This window comes from Liolophura sinensis, chromosome 7 (assembly GCF_032854445.1).
Source record: "Liolophura sinensis isolate JHLJ2023 chromosome 7, CUHK_Ljap_v2, whole genome shotgun sequence".
Taxonomy (NCBI): Eukaryota; Metazoa; Mollusca; class Polyplacophora; order Chitonida; family Chitonidae; genus Liolophura; species Liolophura sinensis.
Genome location: NC_088301.1, coordinates 57,975,386 through 57,992,504, shown reverse-complemented (window position 1 = coordinate 57,992,504; position 17,119 = coordinate 57,975,386). Strand labels below are relative to the sequence as shown.

At 40.1% G+C, this 17,119-nt stretch overlaps 1 protein-coding gene across 1 annotated transcript; it reads left to right on the top strand.

The window, feature by feature from the left end:
- Positions 1-4,328: 4,328 nt before the first annotated feature.
- LOC135471874 (uncharacterized) lies at positions 4,329-15,863 on the top strand. The gene is made up of 5 exons (XM_064751284.1): positions 4,329-4,757; positions 11,881-12,028; positions 12,965-13,098; positions 13,656-13,794; positions 15,387-15,863. The coding sequence occupies exons 1-5, from the start codon at positions 4,715-4,717 to the stop codon at positions 15,616-15,618; spliced, it is 696 nt and encodes a 231-aa protein (XP_064607354.1). The 5' UTR covers positions 4,329-4,714; the 3' UTR covers positions 15,619-15,863.
- Positions 15,864-17,119: the final 1,256 nt, after the last annotated feature.

Sequence of the window (17,119 nt, the reverse complement as noted above, 5' to 3'; positions counted from 1 at the left end):
GACAGCACCATCACAATAGATGGCACCGTTTAGCTACCCACATTGGACTGTACTGTTTTATCTACACCACAGTTTAGCAACATCACAGTATGGCCAGTACTGTACAGCAACATAACAGTATAGCCAGTACCCTTTAGCAACATAACAGTGTAGCCCGTACTGTACAGCAATATCAAGGTATAGCCAGTACTGTTTAGCAACATCAAAGTACAGCCAGTGCTGTTTAGTCACATCACAGTATAGCCAGTACTATACAGCAACATCACCTTACCATAATGCTGGCCGCCGTGAAAAACTCTTGAGTACGGCGTAAAACAAAATAAATACAGCAACATCACAGTATAGCCAGTACTGTTTAGCAACATCACGGTATAGCAAGTACTGTTTAGCAACATCACAGTATACCCAGTGCTGTACAGCAACATCACAGCATAACCATTACTGTTTAGCAATATCGCAGTATAGCCAGTACTGCACAGCAACGTCACAGTATAGCCAGTACTGTTTAGCGACATCACAGTATAGCCAGTACTGTGTATCTACGTCACAGTAGACAGTACTGTTTAGCTAAACCACAGTATACAGTACTGTTTATCCACATCACAGTAGTCAGCACTGTTTAGCTAAACCACAGTATACAGTACTGTTTATCCACATCACAGTAGGCAGCACTGTTCAGTTACATTACAGTTGATAGTACTGTTTAACAACATCACAGTAGTTAGTGATGTTACCAGTACTGTTGCAACGCTCCACAATTCCAATCCCAAATATACACATAATAAAATTACACAATTGACTTCTTATCCACAAATTTATAGCCTATGTAGGCGAACTGAGACAACTTCTGTCATGGCCATTTGTGCGCGGAAGCCTTGGTTCGCCCCGCTGCCGACGGACATCCGGCGTTGCCATACATCAAGACGTCTGTAGGTTTGTGCGGACAGCATGCCGAGCAAGCCACAGGAACTGTCAGATCGAGGATGCCGACAGCCTTAAGATCGCTGATGGATTATGATAGAGCCAAGCGGCGGATCTCTTGACAGTATCGTTGCGTGCTGTAATGCATGAGATCTGATGGATGCGAGTCGAAAGACGCGTCTGTCGCGAGAACGAAGGCACATAGGCCTACACGCTGCTATTGGTGCTTCAACATTAATTTATGTATACCAAACAAACGCTGCTGTGATTGAGACCATTTTTAAGCACTTCATTATGTTTTTATCCTAATATTCATAATCAAAGAATTAGCATCTTTACTTATGTAAACAGTGAATTATATATTCTGTGCTTGTGTGTCAGATGATGTATAGTTAGATGTCAACTACATGGCAGCAGAACGAGCCTTACCATATTTCATCAGATGAAAAACGATGAGTTTATATTGTGCACGGTGAGCTGGAGGAATCTCTACAGTGCACACACTCGAGAAGTAGTCCAGAACAGAAAACATGCAGATATGCATGGGCAGTCTAGCTAACCCAACCAGGCCACACCTAAACTATGCACCCTTTGTAGATAAAACTTGCTTAGCTAAACTAAATCTCTAAAATCCCACTTCTTCTTCGGCCACCACTTCAATTGGCTACTGGATTTGCTTCAGGAAAGGAAAGCTACAAACGTAAAGCGAGAAAAATTTCCATCCTTGCTAGAACATACCAGTTTTATATAATTTCCTAAGGATGAGATAATTTGTCTCTGTATGGTTCTGTTATGTGGCTCTGCTTGCAGTTTTGTTTTATGACTGTTTTGACTGTTCGCCTGTGAAAAACCACACGAAGACCAGACCGCTTTTTGTTTCAAGAAATCGTTTGTTCAAAATAAAAAATATAATACCCTACCGCTCAAGAGGAGTTACCATTTAGAATTATACCTAGCTGCACCAAGTCAGGTTGGTGCTCTGAACCGGCTCAGTTGTTGAGAGAAAGAAGTGTTAGTTCCCACCTTCTAACACATGTTCATTGCAAAACATATTTCAGTATGACGCAGACAATAATGAACTGTTTACATAGGTTTGTTTATATAGGTTTGATAACTGTTTAGGCCACATTTACTGGCTATAATAAAAACAAGGATCACTACAAGGCAATACATCCATGTAGAACATCCTAGTTCGACAATAAAACATTACATGTACACATGTAAGCATAATTTGATATATACCATAGAAACATTGTATTTTTGACTTGAATGTTTATTAAAAGTGCATGGTAAGTACTCAGCGTTTGAGGAATTCCAAACAAGTGATGTCTAACAAAATTGTTTCACACCATTTCCCCCATACAACTCTACTTAAACCATTGTGCTATAGGGGCTATAGTTTATGTTTGCTGTTGTCTAAACGTTTCCATGAACAGTTATATTAAAGCCCTATAAATGAGCTAATTTGACAAGAGGCCAGATTTCACTGGCTATACATGTGAGACCTTTTGCCAAATATCATACACAGTGTCGTGGTGACTCTGGTCTAATGTGCATGATTTAGCATTTTATATTGCTGGAACATGATGTTCATACTTGGTATGGTTCATTTGTAGGTATTTTCACAGGAGATGATGAACATGTGTACACTTAAACTTCACTACTGGTGTTAACGCAGATGAGCCTTACACCATAGGCAGCTTGGTAAATGTTATAATTCAAAAAATACCTACATGAATGTATACAAATATCTTGCTCCTTTTTACAATGGCCTTCCTGTACTTACATACTAATATGGTTCATTTGTTTTTGTCATATTATCAATGATATCTTTGGTGCATTGTTGTATGTTCGTAAAACAAAACTGGGATGAAGGCTAAAATTTATTCCAATCTTAGCTGTAATTTAGGCTTCCTTTCACTGACGACCTGAATATATCTAATATGTTTGTGAAAATGAAAATGTAATGGCTAGTAATACAGGAAGTATGTCATACGGAGACAAGGCTGTGGTGTCCACGTATACCGGGATGTACCACACGCCTGTGGATATATATCTCTTGATCATTGAAATCTTTGGTAATAAAACATTTTAACACCCAATAGTCGATGGAAGTTAGACTTTTATCTATTAAATCTATAACAGTTACGAATAGAATTTAGAATATTCGGTTAATGGAAATAAATATGGACATTTAGATTATCGATATAATATAAACCTCAAGTGGAATAAACTTAGGCCCTTAGGTCATATAAAGAAGATACTGTACATTGCACATGGACTTCATGACACAGGCATAGAACAGTATTAGCTAGATATATAGTACTTAATTCTGTCCATGCTATAGTGGGTTGCCCAATACCACATTTGAAGCTGTTTGGAGCTGTTCGGATAAAACCTTGACTTCTGTATGAATGCAACTAATCATCATGTTTCTTTGAGCTCCTTGTACATAACGTTTTTCTCTACAACAAAGAATATTCTTTTACCACTGTTTAGGTGTCATGATATTATTATATACATGACATAGTCTCCCACATTGCATCGATGACACCCTACAAGGAAGGTGAGATAAAAATACTAGTTCAGTAATATGGGCAAGTGTAAAATATCAAAATGAATTAATACAACTGTATAACGTATAGGTAATGTACAATAAAGTAGAATGACTCAGTAACACAGATTACAAACGTGCTTACGGCGCGATATAAGCGGATGTCGGAGAGACAACATGCGTGTGCATTAAATGTTGAAATGGATAGAGGGATACATGTAACCTAATTTGTCAGTTAAATCGTCACCTGATTTTGGTCGCAATTTTACCGTGATTACGGGGTTAGCCCACGACCGTTTATCCGTGAATAAGGCATAATGACAGTTATTATGGCAGCGCAGCATGGAGGCAAACTCGGCTGTAATGAAATGGGGCGCCGTACAAATAGGCACAGTGACAGAAGGTGGAAGAAAGGGGCCCCGTAAATCAGTGCTACCCATTTGCGCCATCTGCATATACATATAGGTATCGCCGTGTCATTATTTTGAACATCTGTTTCTGTGTAAGCGAATCTCAGTGTGTTTGTGTACCTAGGTTGTGTCAATAAAGACAACAGCTGATGTGAGAGAGGCTCGCTTATAAGAGATGTGGCCGGAATGGCATCAGCCAGAGCATCAGCCAGAGCATCAGCCAGAGCACATCTCGCACGGTCTTGTCAAATTTTACTCCAATCTTTCCTCAAAATTTCCCGAAAAGTGAAGTAAAGTCGTATTGATTATCGACTCTCCACTGACCACACTGCGCAAGGTATCACGGGAAGATCCCGAGTGGGCAATTCACCCCTGAAGCTTTCAAGACACGCTATTAATAGTTAGCCCGCACGTGGCGTTGTTGTGCTGTAGTAGATGGGAATTTCAATCGACTAAAAGCTGGCCTCCGTTTCCAGGGCGCTGTGAAAGACTGTCGGAGAGGCTGGGAGAAAAGCAGTAGCCCTCCTCTGTTCGCTTCAGACACGGCTGGGTCTAAGTAAGGACCACTATCCTCTTACACCTAAGACAAGGGTGTATATCAAAAAGGCGCATCTGTACAAGTTAAGCTGGGGTTTGTCTCGTGCGCAGCTATCAGTCAGGGCTCTGCGGCTGTCGGCTTGAGAGGCACAACGTCCTGGCTCGTGCACTCACTTACTGGGTTACCAAAAATGAGCATTCCTCGGCTGTTCAGTTAGCCTCCCTGTGTGCCGAGTTTATTTGCCGTGGAGTATCTGATGTTGCGAGTAGATAAAAGAAGGACCTCCGCGAGATGAAGGGCCTACCTGATCTGTTACCGCCCTTTTTCCTGCTCGGTGAGTTATTTTTTTACTGCTCATGTACTATTATGTCAAATTACTGATGTGAGTGATGGATATATGGACTCAGTTATAGACAAAGTGTCTTTGCGAAGTCTTTTAAGACCAACCAAGGATGTGCCTTAAAGTTATATGATGATGGTTGTTCAGTGAAAAGTTAAGCAGTTATACAGGCCTACTGGCTCTTGAGGTTAATAATGCCTGTTGCCTAACCCTATAGGCCTGAACCCTGTCTCTCACTCCGACGGAAGAAATTGACTTGCACACGGAGATGTTTGCTCATCACGATTTCTATTTACCCCAATCTTCCTGGATCTCGATCTATAACTAACTATTTTAACTGCCCGACGGGTGGTATGCCCCCACGCGATGTCCAATGCAGGCAGCAGTCGGCACAATCATCTATCACAACACTTCATCAATCTACGATCGGAATGTGTTGCTGTGCTGTGACATGGGCCGATATTTATTTCATGCCCGGAAATATAGGTGACGAAACATGTGTATACTAGGATTTATATAATGACAAAGTTTTGGATAATATACACCATATGTACTATCTGATATACGATGGGAGGCATATAATGGGGGCGAAAGGTTAAAAGCTGTAAGTTATCACAGGTGAAATCGGAAGTAACTTACATGCAGCTGCATTTATGCCTCTTTTAACTTCAACACCAAGTGGCCATGTAGAAACTCTTTGAGTATGATATTACAGGGTTCTCTGGGCCTGGAAAATTGTGCAGATTGTGACACCTGAAGTGGACCATTTCCTGTTTTTCTAAACTTGCTATTTTAATATGAATGGCATTTTTCTTACAAAAAGAACTTTACAACAGCTGCTGACAGAAATTTAAATTTATTAACAACGCATTTTATATAGATGTAGGCTTTATTCGCGAAAGTCATTGGCTGAATGTATGCCATAATCGTTTTGACTTCACCTGTGACAGCCCCAGGTTGAAGGCGTACTTTAAACCGCTTTGGCCAAGTTCTTCAAAATTCTATAGAACGGCATTGTGCGATCGCCTCTATCTGCTTTTCGATTGTAACGCCGCCGTCCCTTTGTATATACTATAGCCGTCTGGCCGAGGTATAGGACGATATAGAGCGATTAAATGCTCGATGTTCTCTCGTAGGTTCTTCGCCGCTGTAACTACACAGAAGGTACGGAAGCACAACCTATACGAGACTTACATCGGTATTTATGTTATGCATTTTCATCAAAGGTCAGATTTAATTTCCCCCGCTGAACAGCGCACCCTCACCTTACATACTCGGTTCCAGGATAGATTTTAAGTTACATGTGTCGGTGTCTATGCTCCAAATCCACTAGACTAATGCCAAGGGGTGCACTTAGTTAGATGTTGATAAAACACTTGCGATTTTCGTGTGTATGTTAAAAGCAGGGGCATAACTTACAAGTTGCAAAAGTATGCAACTAAACTTACACGTAAGATTACCTGACGTGGTATACTCTTTGCTCTTGCTGTCCACACTCGACAGTTCGTAGCTCGTATATAACTATATGTAAGAGTTAAAACTGGAATCAATTCTTCCTTAACGTACGTATTATTCATTTCGATATTCAATATGTAACGAAATAAGCATGCAGCTGCGTAAACCTTAAGCTAAAAAAGCACTTTTCACAGACAGCTAAAGCACGGTTAGGACAATTATGTCAAATCCCGGAAGATCATGCCTTAACATTGATTTCTAATAGTGTTTTAGAATATCTGTGCAGAAACGGTCACTCACAGGCTCTCAACAAATTGAACATATATCCTTTTAGTATTGTAAACCTGATGCCCACGTGGTGAAAATTAAGTAAAGTTTATACGTGCAGTGTTCGTACTGTTAACCAAGACAAAACGAACAAGTGACGCTCCGATTTTCGCATATAACTATAACATTGTGTGAGTCATTTTACCAACAACCATTGTGTAAGTATATACGCAGCTGTTGTTTGCTGTCAAACGCTTACTTTTTTCCAATGGCAAACACCACCGTGTATCCAAAGCATCATGAAAAACAATAGAATAGAATACATGCTAAATTTCCTGCTGACGTATATTAATGTTTTGCAGGCAAAAGTATATATGGTGAAACTGTAATATATGTTGTAAGCCTGTAATATATATGGTAAGACTATAATATTTTATTTCACCGCACCTGTCTGACTCTTATAAAGGAGGTTCAATCGTGCCGTAGGCACAACTTTTGAGAGAATAAGGACGCCCGCTTTGACCATTTGCAGATGTTACAGGTTACTTTGTATATTACTACTCACATAACTAAACACAGCAGGCGGAGAGGGACAGATCTTATTAACGCAAATGATTTGGAATACATATTTGGAATCTTTTAATATTCACAGCTTTAGTAAAGCTGCATTCTAATTATTGCTGATTATTCCCGCAATGAGTGAATGCCAAAGTCATTGATGTACCACTCCACTCGTGTTGGGTAACATAATCTGTAATTAGTCTCTTAGGTAAGGCCGGTACGCATCTGGTACTTGGCTTTTTGCTCTGTTCATTGCTAACAACTGGAACTGTTCCTTCTATTGTTGCTTTATTAGTTAGCTATCTTTTGGACATATAAATGTGGTGTAGACAATATAGAACACAGGGGAAACACAGAAAACCAATGTACATGTATGGGATCCTGGAACAGAAGCTGTGGCTTCAGGGTGATAATTGGCACCTGATCACACATATCCGTTGAACTCAGCCCAAGGAATACAGAATTTTGCCAACTTTTTACAAGAAACTGTGTAGTTTGAATATAGCATTTCATTATCAGACAAGTTTCGAAGGAAACGACATTCCCGTGGTTCCAGATTCAAACAGAGAATATGTTTATAGGCAGATCAAAATGGGGGAAAAATTGATTATATGCATATTTATAGGACCATGCAAACTAAAACGGCAATGTTGAAATCGCAGAAAGACAAAGGATTACATAGCACTCCGTCTCCACGGTGATCTGACAACAACTGTATACGTATAAACGGTGATATAATTCACACCCTTATGAAAAAAGGAGAGAGCAACAAGCCTTGTGAAAGAAAAAAAAACACGCACACACACGCGCTCAGTTTTGTGCTACAGAGGGGAAATAATTCCATCGCAACAAGAAAAATAGAAAATTTATTATAGCCTAAGAAAGGACTTAGACAAGGCGTTCGGAAAGATCGTATAAGGCAGCCAGAGCCACTCAAAGTCAAAGTGATTAAACGTATATGTCTCTTATTGCACTTTACTGTCATCTCTTTTTGCTCTATTACATAGGAGCCGACCAAGCAGACCATCGGTAACCCTGGGAAGCCCTTTTCAGTCTAGCCCACGCCATATTGCATATTATTATAGTTCACGTCTTTCAAGATACGTCTTTTTCTAGCTGCATTGATTTTTTTCTGTAATTCAAGATGGATTGTTTGTCTTGATACCCTTTCCTCATGTCTCTTTACTTCCGCAGAAAATCCGCTGAGCCAAACTGTATATTTCTTGATTAAAGCTTAGAGCCGTGTCTCAGTGCATATCAACTGAGGGGACTAACCTGAGTCTGCGATGCGATGGAACTCATTTGCTAACAGAATTGCATGCCTATTCGACTCTAGCATAGTTTGAACCTCCAGATAACCACTCTCTAGATTACTCACTGCTTATCCGACTCAACAGAACATATAGTGGCCCCTAATAAAATTAATATCACGGCTACATGAGAAGAATATTTTGAATAGTTAATTCAGTATCGATAATTCATTTTGAAACTTATTTCTTCACGAGATTGCCTAGCGAACCAAGTGGTCTTTTAAGGTTGTTTTGCAGCCAACTTAATTGCGCAAACAGTGATGATTTACAAGTCTATAGAAATGTGGTTCCACATTCCCACTTCATGATCTCATGCCAGAAGTCCAGTAACTGGTCGTTATTTACATTTCTCGTACTATAGGGTTACCGTTTCCTGACAAGGTATGCCGTTACCGCAACAACCAAAACTCAGCGGTACGCAGCTAATTTTATTTGTATTGAGCGACAGGCAGTGGTCGAAGGAAATCCATTTTCCAGTAAGACGTGAGATCGATAAAGGCGCCCAGTCGGGAGCGGCTTGGTACAGGAGACATGCTTTAATGAATGAACAATATTGACGGCTTCCGTGGGATTGATGCTGATGGCGTAAAACAAACACGCCATAAAATGTCTACTTGTTCCGCTTGTTGTCAAGTACATTGACTCTCTTGAAAACGCCAATTTGGCACACTGTGGCGTTTCTTGATATAGTTATTAGCTCCCCTTCTGCAGCTCGCTTCCGAAAGACCTTACGACAGCAGCACCGCAACCAACATCCTGGTAAGGCTATCGTTCTGATCACAGTGATTTGAGACGATGAGTTTCATAAAGCCGATGATACGGTTAGAAGACGAACTCATTTCGAAGCACTGGAGCTCATTTCAAAAAGGGGAATATTAAATAAAATGACATTTCAAAGAGTGACCATGGTGGGATGCGATTTTTTTTTCAAAAGTATATAGAAAAAGTATGTGAAAGACTAATGTAAAGAATGCCTTTACGAATGGAGGTTGTTAGAGCAATTAATTGAGTTGAGTTGATTAATTTTCTGCTTCTACCAATAAGGAACTGACAAGAACCCCCATCACAATACAATCCTGAATTATACTTTTATACACAATCCTGATATGGCCCATCATTTTCATAATTTTGTTGTAAACACACTCAGCGGGATCCGTTACCTCGTATTATCCAAAAACACTCGCCGGATGGCATATTGGCTTGAGCTTCACCTATATACAGCACAGCTGGAATCGTCTGACGTGTGGCCGTGCAGGCTCCGGTGCATACAAATTTAGACCGTTATGTTGTTAACCTCACTGCATTGCGGAGCGGATGAGTACACTGCTAGCACTGCGGCATCTTTATAGTTACCTACATGATAACAGCAAACACATGGCCGAGTCATAACATCTGGGATCCAAACTGCCTTGGTTCACGTACTTTTTTCCAGGATTACCTCAGCGATAGCATGCAATTTAGGGATTAAACAATTTGTCCTCATTTTAAGCAGTTTGTGGTTCTATTTGTCATTTTATCAGCCTGTTAAAACCTGGTTAGGCTCATTGTTTTTCACTCTTTTTTCCATATAACCTCATAAAATGTATAGACAGCATATACCCATATAAACAAGAAGTGGGTCTTTTCACAAGGAATATTTTGTATGAAGGACGGTTGGCTTTTATTATCGCATCAGTCGTCCGGAGAGATACGTCTCTTAGCAATGGCTAAGCCATTGAAACTTGATTTAATTAAGTTTTATCAAAGCCCAGAAGCAGGGTGCCAATTTAGATTCCATCAAGCCCGGGCAGCCTTATCAGCGAGGGTAGGTTAAGCAGAACCATTCCTCTGGCATCCACCTATTATCCGGTATTATTGGGCTAGCTTTCCATTCATGCTCGTTTTATCGTCCTATCGAAGCGCTATGTGGGTAATAGGAAATCGCTACTGTGGCGAAGACAATTCAATTATCTGGAGAGCCTTTCGATCCCGAACTGGCGGTTCTCATGAATACGGGCCCGAGCAATTACCACTCGTAGATACAAATTGACGACCTCCCGTCCCCCTGGAGAGCAATATACACTCGACTTCCCCTGTTGGCTTTTGTTAAGGAGAAAAATAGTATTGTATGAAGTACATATCAAACATATATCTGCTGCAATAGTACTTGGTATAATACAAGCAAAAGCCATCCCTTCTCCATAACACAGAACAAGTCCTTTAAGACACCTGAAGTGTCGAATGATATATATCAACATTTCCTCACTTTTACCAACGCGCCTGACTTTTAAATGCACTTGCCATTGTTGAAGAATATCAAGTTTGCATATATGCCGTGTACCGATATCTTTTCAGTGTATCTCACGACTGTGTTTATTTCAAAAGATACTCTCAGGTGACCTGCTATAGGTATGAAAGGCGTTAAATGACATCTAAGAGGTGCGATCATAGGAAAAGAGGCGTGCATAGCTCCAAGGCTTAAGAGTTCCGAAGGAGTGGCCAGTGGCCTCATTCCGTGTGATGTTCAGGAAATGTTTTCTCCTTGTTCTCCACTAGCATACACTTCCCCATTGCCGACCTATTGATCGCCTGTGGGTGGATCGATGGCATGAGGAGAAGGCACTGTTCTGGATAATGTCTCGGGCCAAGTACTCGCTGGCAACATGCTTTGTTTTACAGTATTCTGATGCCCTTTGGGGAAAGGCGCGATTTTGTGTTCGCATAAGAAGGAGGAATTGGCGCGTCTGGCGTGACATTACATTTCGCGCCGACATCCCCTGGGACACAGCAACTGTTGGCAGACGCCAAATGTCTCCCCGCTCGAGGAATCCAGAAATTTGATTACCTCCAACAGAATAGCATTACCACTTTGATGATTTCCCTTTCCCCATATCTGAAATCAATTTCGATTTTTATGCGTTTCTGGAGATTGGTTTTACGTCAAAGCTAGCTTTATTTTTACACTGATACAGCGAAATACGTCGTTTGCAGCTGCACAGCAAGCTAAAAAAAGGTGTAGATAGTTAATGGCAGATATATTTAAATCGACTACTGTTTTATATGAAACCAATAAACACCAGATGAGATGTGCAGAAGTTTGAAATCAAACCATGAGCTATGTACCGTCTGGTCAGTCATCTTCGTCGCTGAATGGAAACTATTTGGATATAGTCGTGTAGCATTTGTCACAACCTAAATTAATTTCTGCGGTATTTCTCCCGTCCTGTGTATAGACTCGATATTTTCTGCCATTCGTATAATGGTATTCTCATGAAGACTTAAATATGACATTGCTGGTTGCGTTGGAAAATAGAAACATTAGCGGTTAGTTATGTATATCAACGATAAGATGACTAGGTATACCAAAGTCGTAGATTAATAAATTACTGATTAACAGTCGAACCAAGTAAAATAACAGGCAGCAAAGAGAGTAGGAATATGTTCTCTAATTCAACAAAATTGTTCGTATTGTTGTAATAGTAGACAAAGGGGCGGGGGCAAAAATAATATCATGTGATAATATTTATTATAATATTTTTTTTCAGTGTTGTGCCATAAAAGTACTGGTAAGTGCCCCAATAACGCTTTGAATGAGGCAATGAAATGCATTGGACGAATTGGGGACTTTGGGATGTCAACAAATGTTGAGGAGGTGAAACCATGGGATTACCAGCGGACGAAAATAGCGTGCGAGTAAGTTCCAGGGCTACTCTAATACCAGCACCCTTAATAACACAATTAATATGACTCATCTGAGGACCTATTATCTGTTTGCCTTTTAACGTTTGGTACTACTCCCATGACCAACCTACATGACGCGATGACTACTGTTGCTGTAGAATTACCTGCGAGCTATCAGCCGTTATCTTTTTTTGTATAACAAACAACAGAGATTCTACTGCGGGAAAACAAGCAGAATAAATACACAGAGCCTGTTGATAAGATAGGGACAGGTTAGGTTATCTGTGGTTCGTCTGCAGAGAACAGTCATTAATGGCCGACCTCCATACGCATAGTTCTTGCTACTATATTACGAATATCTATTGATTTTGAACAATAGACCACGGATACTACAGTAGGTCATACATACCAAAGATATTCAGGGCGGTATAGAAAACAAAGTGACACCTGTTGCAGTTCCTAATGTAGATCTATGCAGTTATGTGTCACGATTTTCCGGGATGCTTAGAGGAAAATAGTTCAAGAAATGTTCGTAGCCGAGGCGAAACTCAGCATTTATGGCTTTTCGTATTGTGCATCGTATTTGTTCGATGAAAACAATATCTGCGTTACAATTTGAAACCCTTTTAGTTTCTATAGGTTGTATGAAACTGACAATAATCGTAAGCACGTTTATGAGTTCCGTTAGTAGGGCTGCCATGTTTGTGTAAGATGGCCGACATCTACAGAAGACACTTTTTTGGTGCCCAGGTCATTTGTTAAGTACACAGTTTTGATCAGAGTACATACATACATAAGTAGGCTGGGATATGGAATCCGTTCCATGGAATGGGTTTAGTGATTCCAGCATACGGAAGATCTAAAATCAACATTCTCTTGTAAAGCGTTGTCTTTTTTGTGCTACTAGTAATATAGTTTGATAACACATTTTCAACTGTTTCGTTTCAGAAATGGGGCATTCACCCTTGCGATGAACTGTGCAGAGAACATCGTGGACACCTGTACGGAAAGAGAACTCGGTGTTGCACTGGACATTCCTATGATGCGAAATGCTGTACAGGATATGTGCAGTCAGGTTGACGGTGGGTATTTAGTTGACAGAAGGGCACATCCAGCTAGTGACAACTATTTAAGCTCCTCTTTGGGAATAGGTTACATTTTGGTCAGTGTCAAGAAGGTTCCAGAACAGCGCTGGGCACCTAACGTAAACCCAATTAATGCTTAGCTCTAAATGTCAACTGGTTGGGATGCTTGCCTAAATGCCTACAGCACTCCTCCAGAAAGCTGAATTACCTTACACATGGCTGTAATGTTGTATTATATTCACAAAATTATTATGAATCAGACGTGCTATTTTCATCTCGAATCTGTATAATATGCGAGCAGCCAGTCCACAACTGTGTATATTAGGCTTTGCATGCAGGCCAACGTTGGAAGCAACGAATACAGGTTAACAATTAGAAGACGACATGCTATTCCCGGGATAACTAGCTGTGACTGTAATTACGTTAGCCATCGGACAATTTTATTGAGTTTATTTTGGTTTGAGCGCACTGTGAACCAAATTACACATTTTTCCTTCGCTCGAAATATGGTTGCCTTGGTAAATGACAAATGTTTCTGTGTATTGTGTTTGCAGCAATGCGGCCTTACGTAGACTGTATGCACGACCAACTTGATGTTGTAACTAGGTGTGCTGAAAGACAAAAGAAATTATTCCATGCCAAGGTACGAACTGCGGGGGACGACTCAACCAAAAGGATGCAGTCAGTATGCAGGTGAGAGAAATATAAACAGTCTGTGTGACAGCATATACGGTAATCTGCACAATCATATCCCGCTGTGTGACACAAGCTATTCCGCTATGTGACACAAACTATTCCGCTGTGTGACACAAGCTATTCCGCTATGTGACACAAGCTATTCCGCTATGTGACACAAGCTATTCCGCTGTGTGACACAAGCTATTCCGCTATGTTACACAAGCTATTCCGCTATGTGACACAAGCTATTCCGCTGTGTGACACAAGCATGCAGAAAATGAATTACAAGTACCTGGTCACGCACAATACATCTGGATTTATTGTGTTAAATGTAACCTTCCTTAAAGTAGATCCCAAGCGCTGGGCCTGCCAAACTGCACGTAAATAGTGCCATGTCCCCTGAATCCATGCCGATCATTTGAAATGGCGGAAACGGAAGAAGAACGGTAGAATTCAGTGATCAAACATCCGAAAGTTTATTCCACAGCCACTAAGCTACTGACCGTCACGACATTAGGTTTTCTGCAGTTATGTGGGGCTTCTCTGTGTGCAAGCCTACAATACAGACCACAGGTGACATATCGCTATACTTTTACAACTAATTTCCATATTATTCCATGCAAGTGTGGCTTGCGACTCCAATAACATATGGTGGGATTCTGTAAGTTAAATACATGGGCGGAAACAGCACAGATTGAGAAAACAAGGATCAGATCTCATGAAAAACACCTTTCAATTACGGAGGACCCAACCGTAGTGGTATGAGACTAGCGAATTCAACCAGGCCTATTACAAGAAAATGGCGAAGGACGAGGCCAAAAATAAAGCCAAACAAAATATTCAAAATTATCACTTCAGGAATGCAGAAGTTGTCAAATTACATTCTTGTTGAAACAGCTGTGCCACTAGGGAGCCACTAGCCTTTGCTCTACAGGTCACGAGGCTGCTCGCAAAAAAATGATCTGTGAAATTTAACAGAAAGTCTGTTGTCTGAGTGATGCTAGAATCTGCTTCCCCGAGTGCATGGTTCCTCGTACCGCAGCCAGTATTGCTCGACTTGACCATACTGTGTGTATTGGGAAACCGTGGAAAATACTTTCACGGTATCACGTTTGCGTCATCTATACAGTGGCCGGCTTGTGAGCGATGATCGGTCATCAAATCACACAGTCGCTATGCTGTACCTTTCAAAATATCGGTTGTAAAACTGTTTTACTTATATGCTTTTTATGGTTCTAATTAAGAGATGTACTCATAGACACACATATTATAGATTCCATTCCACGACTTCTGGAAAAGCACACAGAGGGTAATGCATGGATTAGTCAGTGTTTTGCAGCGCTTTTCAATACATAATACATGGCAGGTCTTCATGGCCTGACACCGGCTCCGCGACCGACAAGATAGGAAGAATGTCCAGTTTTAATGTTTTTTTTAAATGGAACTATTTAACATAGTATTTTCTTAAATGCAGTTTACAGACTAGCATAGTATAAATATTGTGTTTAGCAAACATTTAGTGTGAGAATAAATCGTTGGAAATATCCTTTAATATATGTCCTCATGAACACTGTAGAAATGATGACAACTTTTGGTTTCTGTTTCAGTTTTACCAACAATGTGTACGGGTGTCAGACTAATCTAGTGCGAAAAAACTGTGGGGAAGTTCCCGCTAAATTCCTTCTTAATATTATGAATGCCTTTAGGTGGCCATCTTGTCCACCACCAGACGGAGTTAACAGTGCATCGCCACGAAGACGTGCTTCAACAGAGTGTAAAATTTTATGGACTTTTTCATTTGTCATATTCGCGTTTCAATGGATACCGAGGACAAGTTGATGGTACTGTACACGGAACTATTAATTACAGTGTATGTGTGGGAGGCATAGATGATGGTGTGATTGTTCCTTTTCGCACCTTTTATCTGAGCACGTGTTTTCTTCGGCATGATGACAGCGTCACGCAAGTCACGATGTCGGCGGTATGACTACTCCAAGAAAGATGGAGCTATTCAAAAGGAGATTTCCGTATATGTACATATGTACAGTGCCTCCGGACAACAGTGCCTGTTAATTCCAGATAACAAAACGAAACAATATATATATATATATATATATATATATATATATATATATATATATATATATATATATATATATATATATATATATATATATTGTTTCGTATCTGTTATATCTGTTATATATCTGACATTCCGCAATAATGTTAGAGGTTTCTGTCTCTTCATAGAGGCGTTTTATCCATGACAGAAATACTCGCTTCAGTCAGTTTATAATTTGCAAAAAATCCCACTGAATCTAAGGAGGGATATAGCCCTTCAGACGGATGGGTGAGCAAATAATCAACACTGTGTGGACGAGAATGTTGCATGGTCTATTTATTGGTATCTCGAAGTGTGATAAAGTAATTTTATACTTACTTAACATCTTAGTATGTAGCTCATGTGATCTCTGAAAATAGTGAAAGATGTATGTATGTTCTGAAAGATGTTACTGAGTGTGTTACTCAATATCGCAATTGCTGGGACAATAGTGCAATATTTGTTACTTCCTTTCATGTGGGAATAGGTATATTCTCGTTTGTGTTGTCCGTGTCATGGTGCTTTAGAAATCCAACCATAATATTAAAGACCTTTTCCCATGAATTCCTTTTTTCTTCTGATAGTTTGCAAGTGATGTGAAAATACTGTTGTTATCCTACTTTTACATCATAAGTACTTTGTCAAAACTATTTAGACGAGGCTGTGGGCAACAGTTTCCCATGTCCCCTTTCAAGGTTTATTTGGGGTAATATACCGTATTGGTTTATCATTTTCTTCCAATGTACTATACCTGTGTTATTCGCAAATTTGCTGTAACTTCGCTATGAACTTGGCCCCATTTATGTATAAAAGTTTGTGTTCAAGTTTTGTAATGCTAGTACATCTGAAAATTGTTCACAATAAATTACGAAAACAGTTACCTTTTTGGCGTTTTCACGTTGAAAGACCTATGTTCTAAGCGTCTAAGTGCAGGGCTACTATATTCTTGCATTTTGTAGCGAGATGTGGTAATATGAACATTCAAGCTATCTCCTCTGACGCGATGCCTTAAACTGTATATCTCAAGTCTAATTTCAGTACCTAACTGACGACTAGCATTTGAACGTCTTTCATTTTTTTAACAAAGCTGTTAACAAAGCTATATTTGTAAAAGATGTAACTTGTGGAAAGTTCCCAAACAGCTCGATTTTCCTGTTGGGGGCGGGTGGGGGGGAGAGAACAGAGAAATGTTCAGCGACAAGAAGGGGGATAACTCTCACTGAATAGTGAGGCACTCCA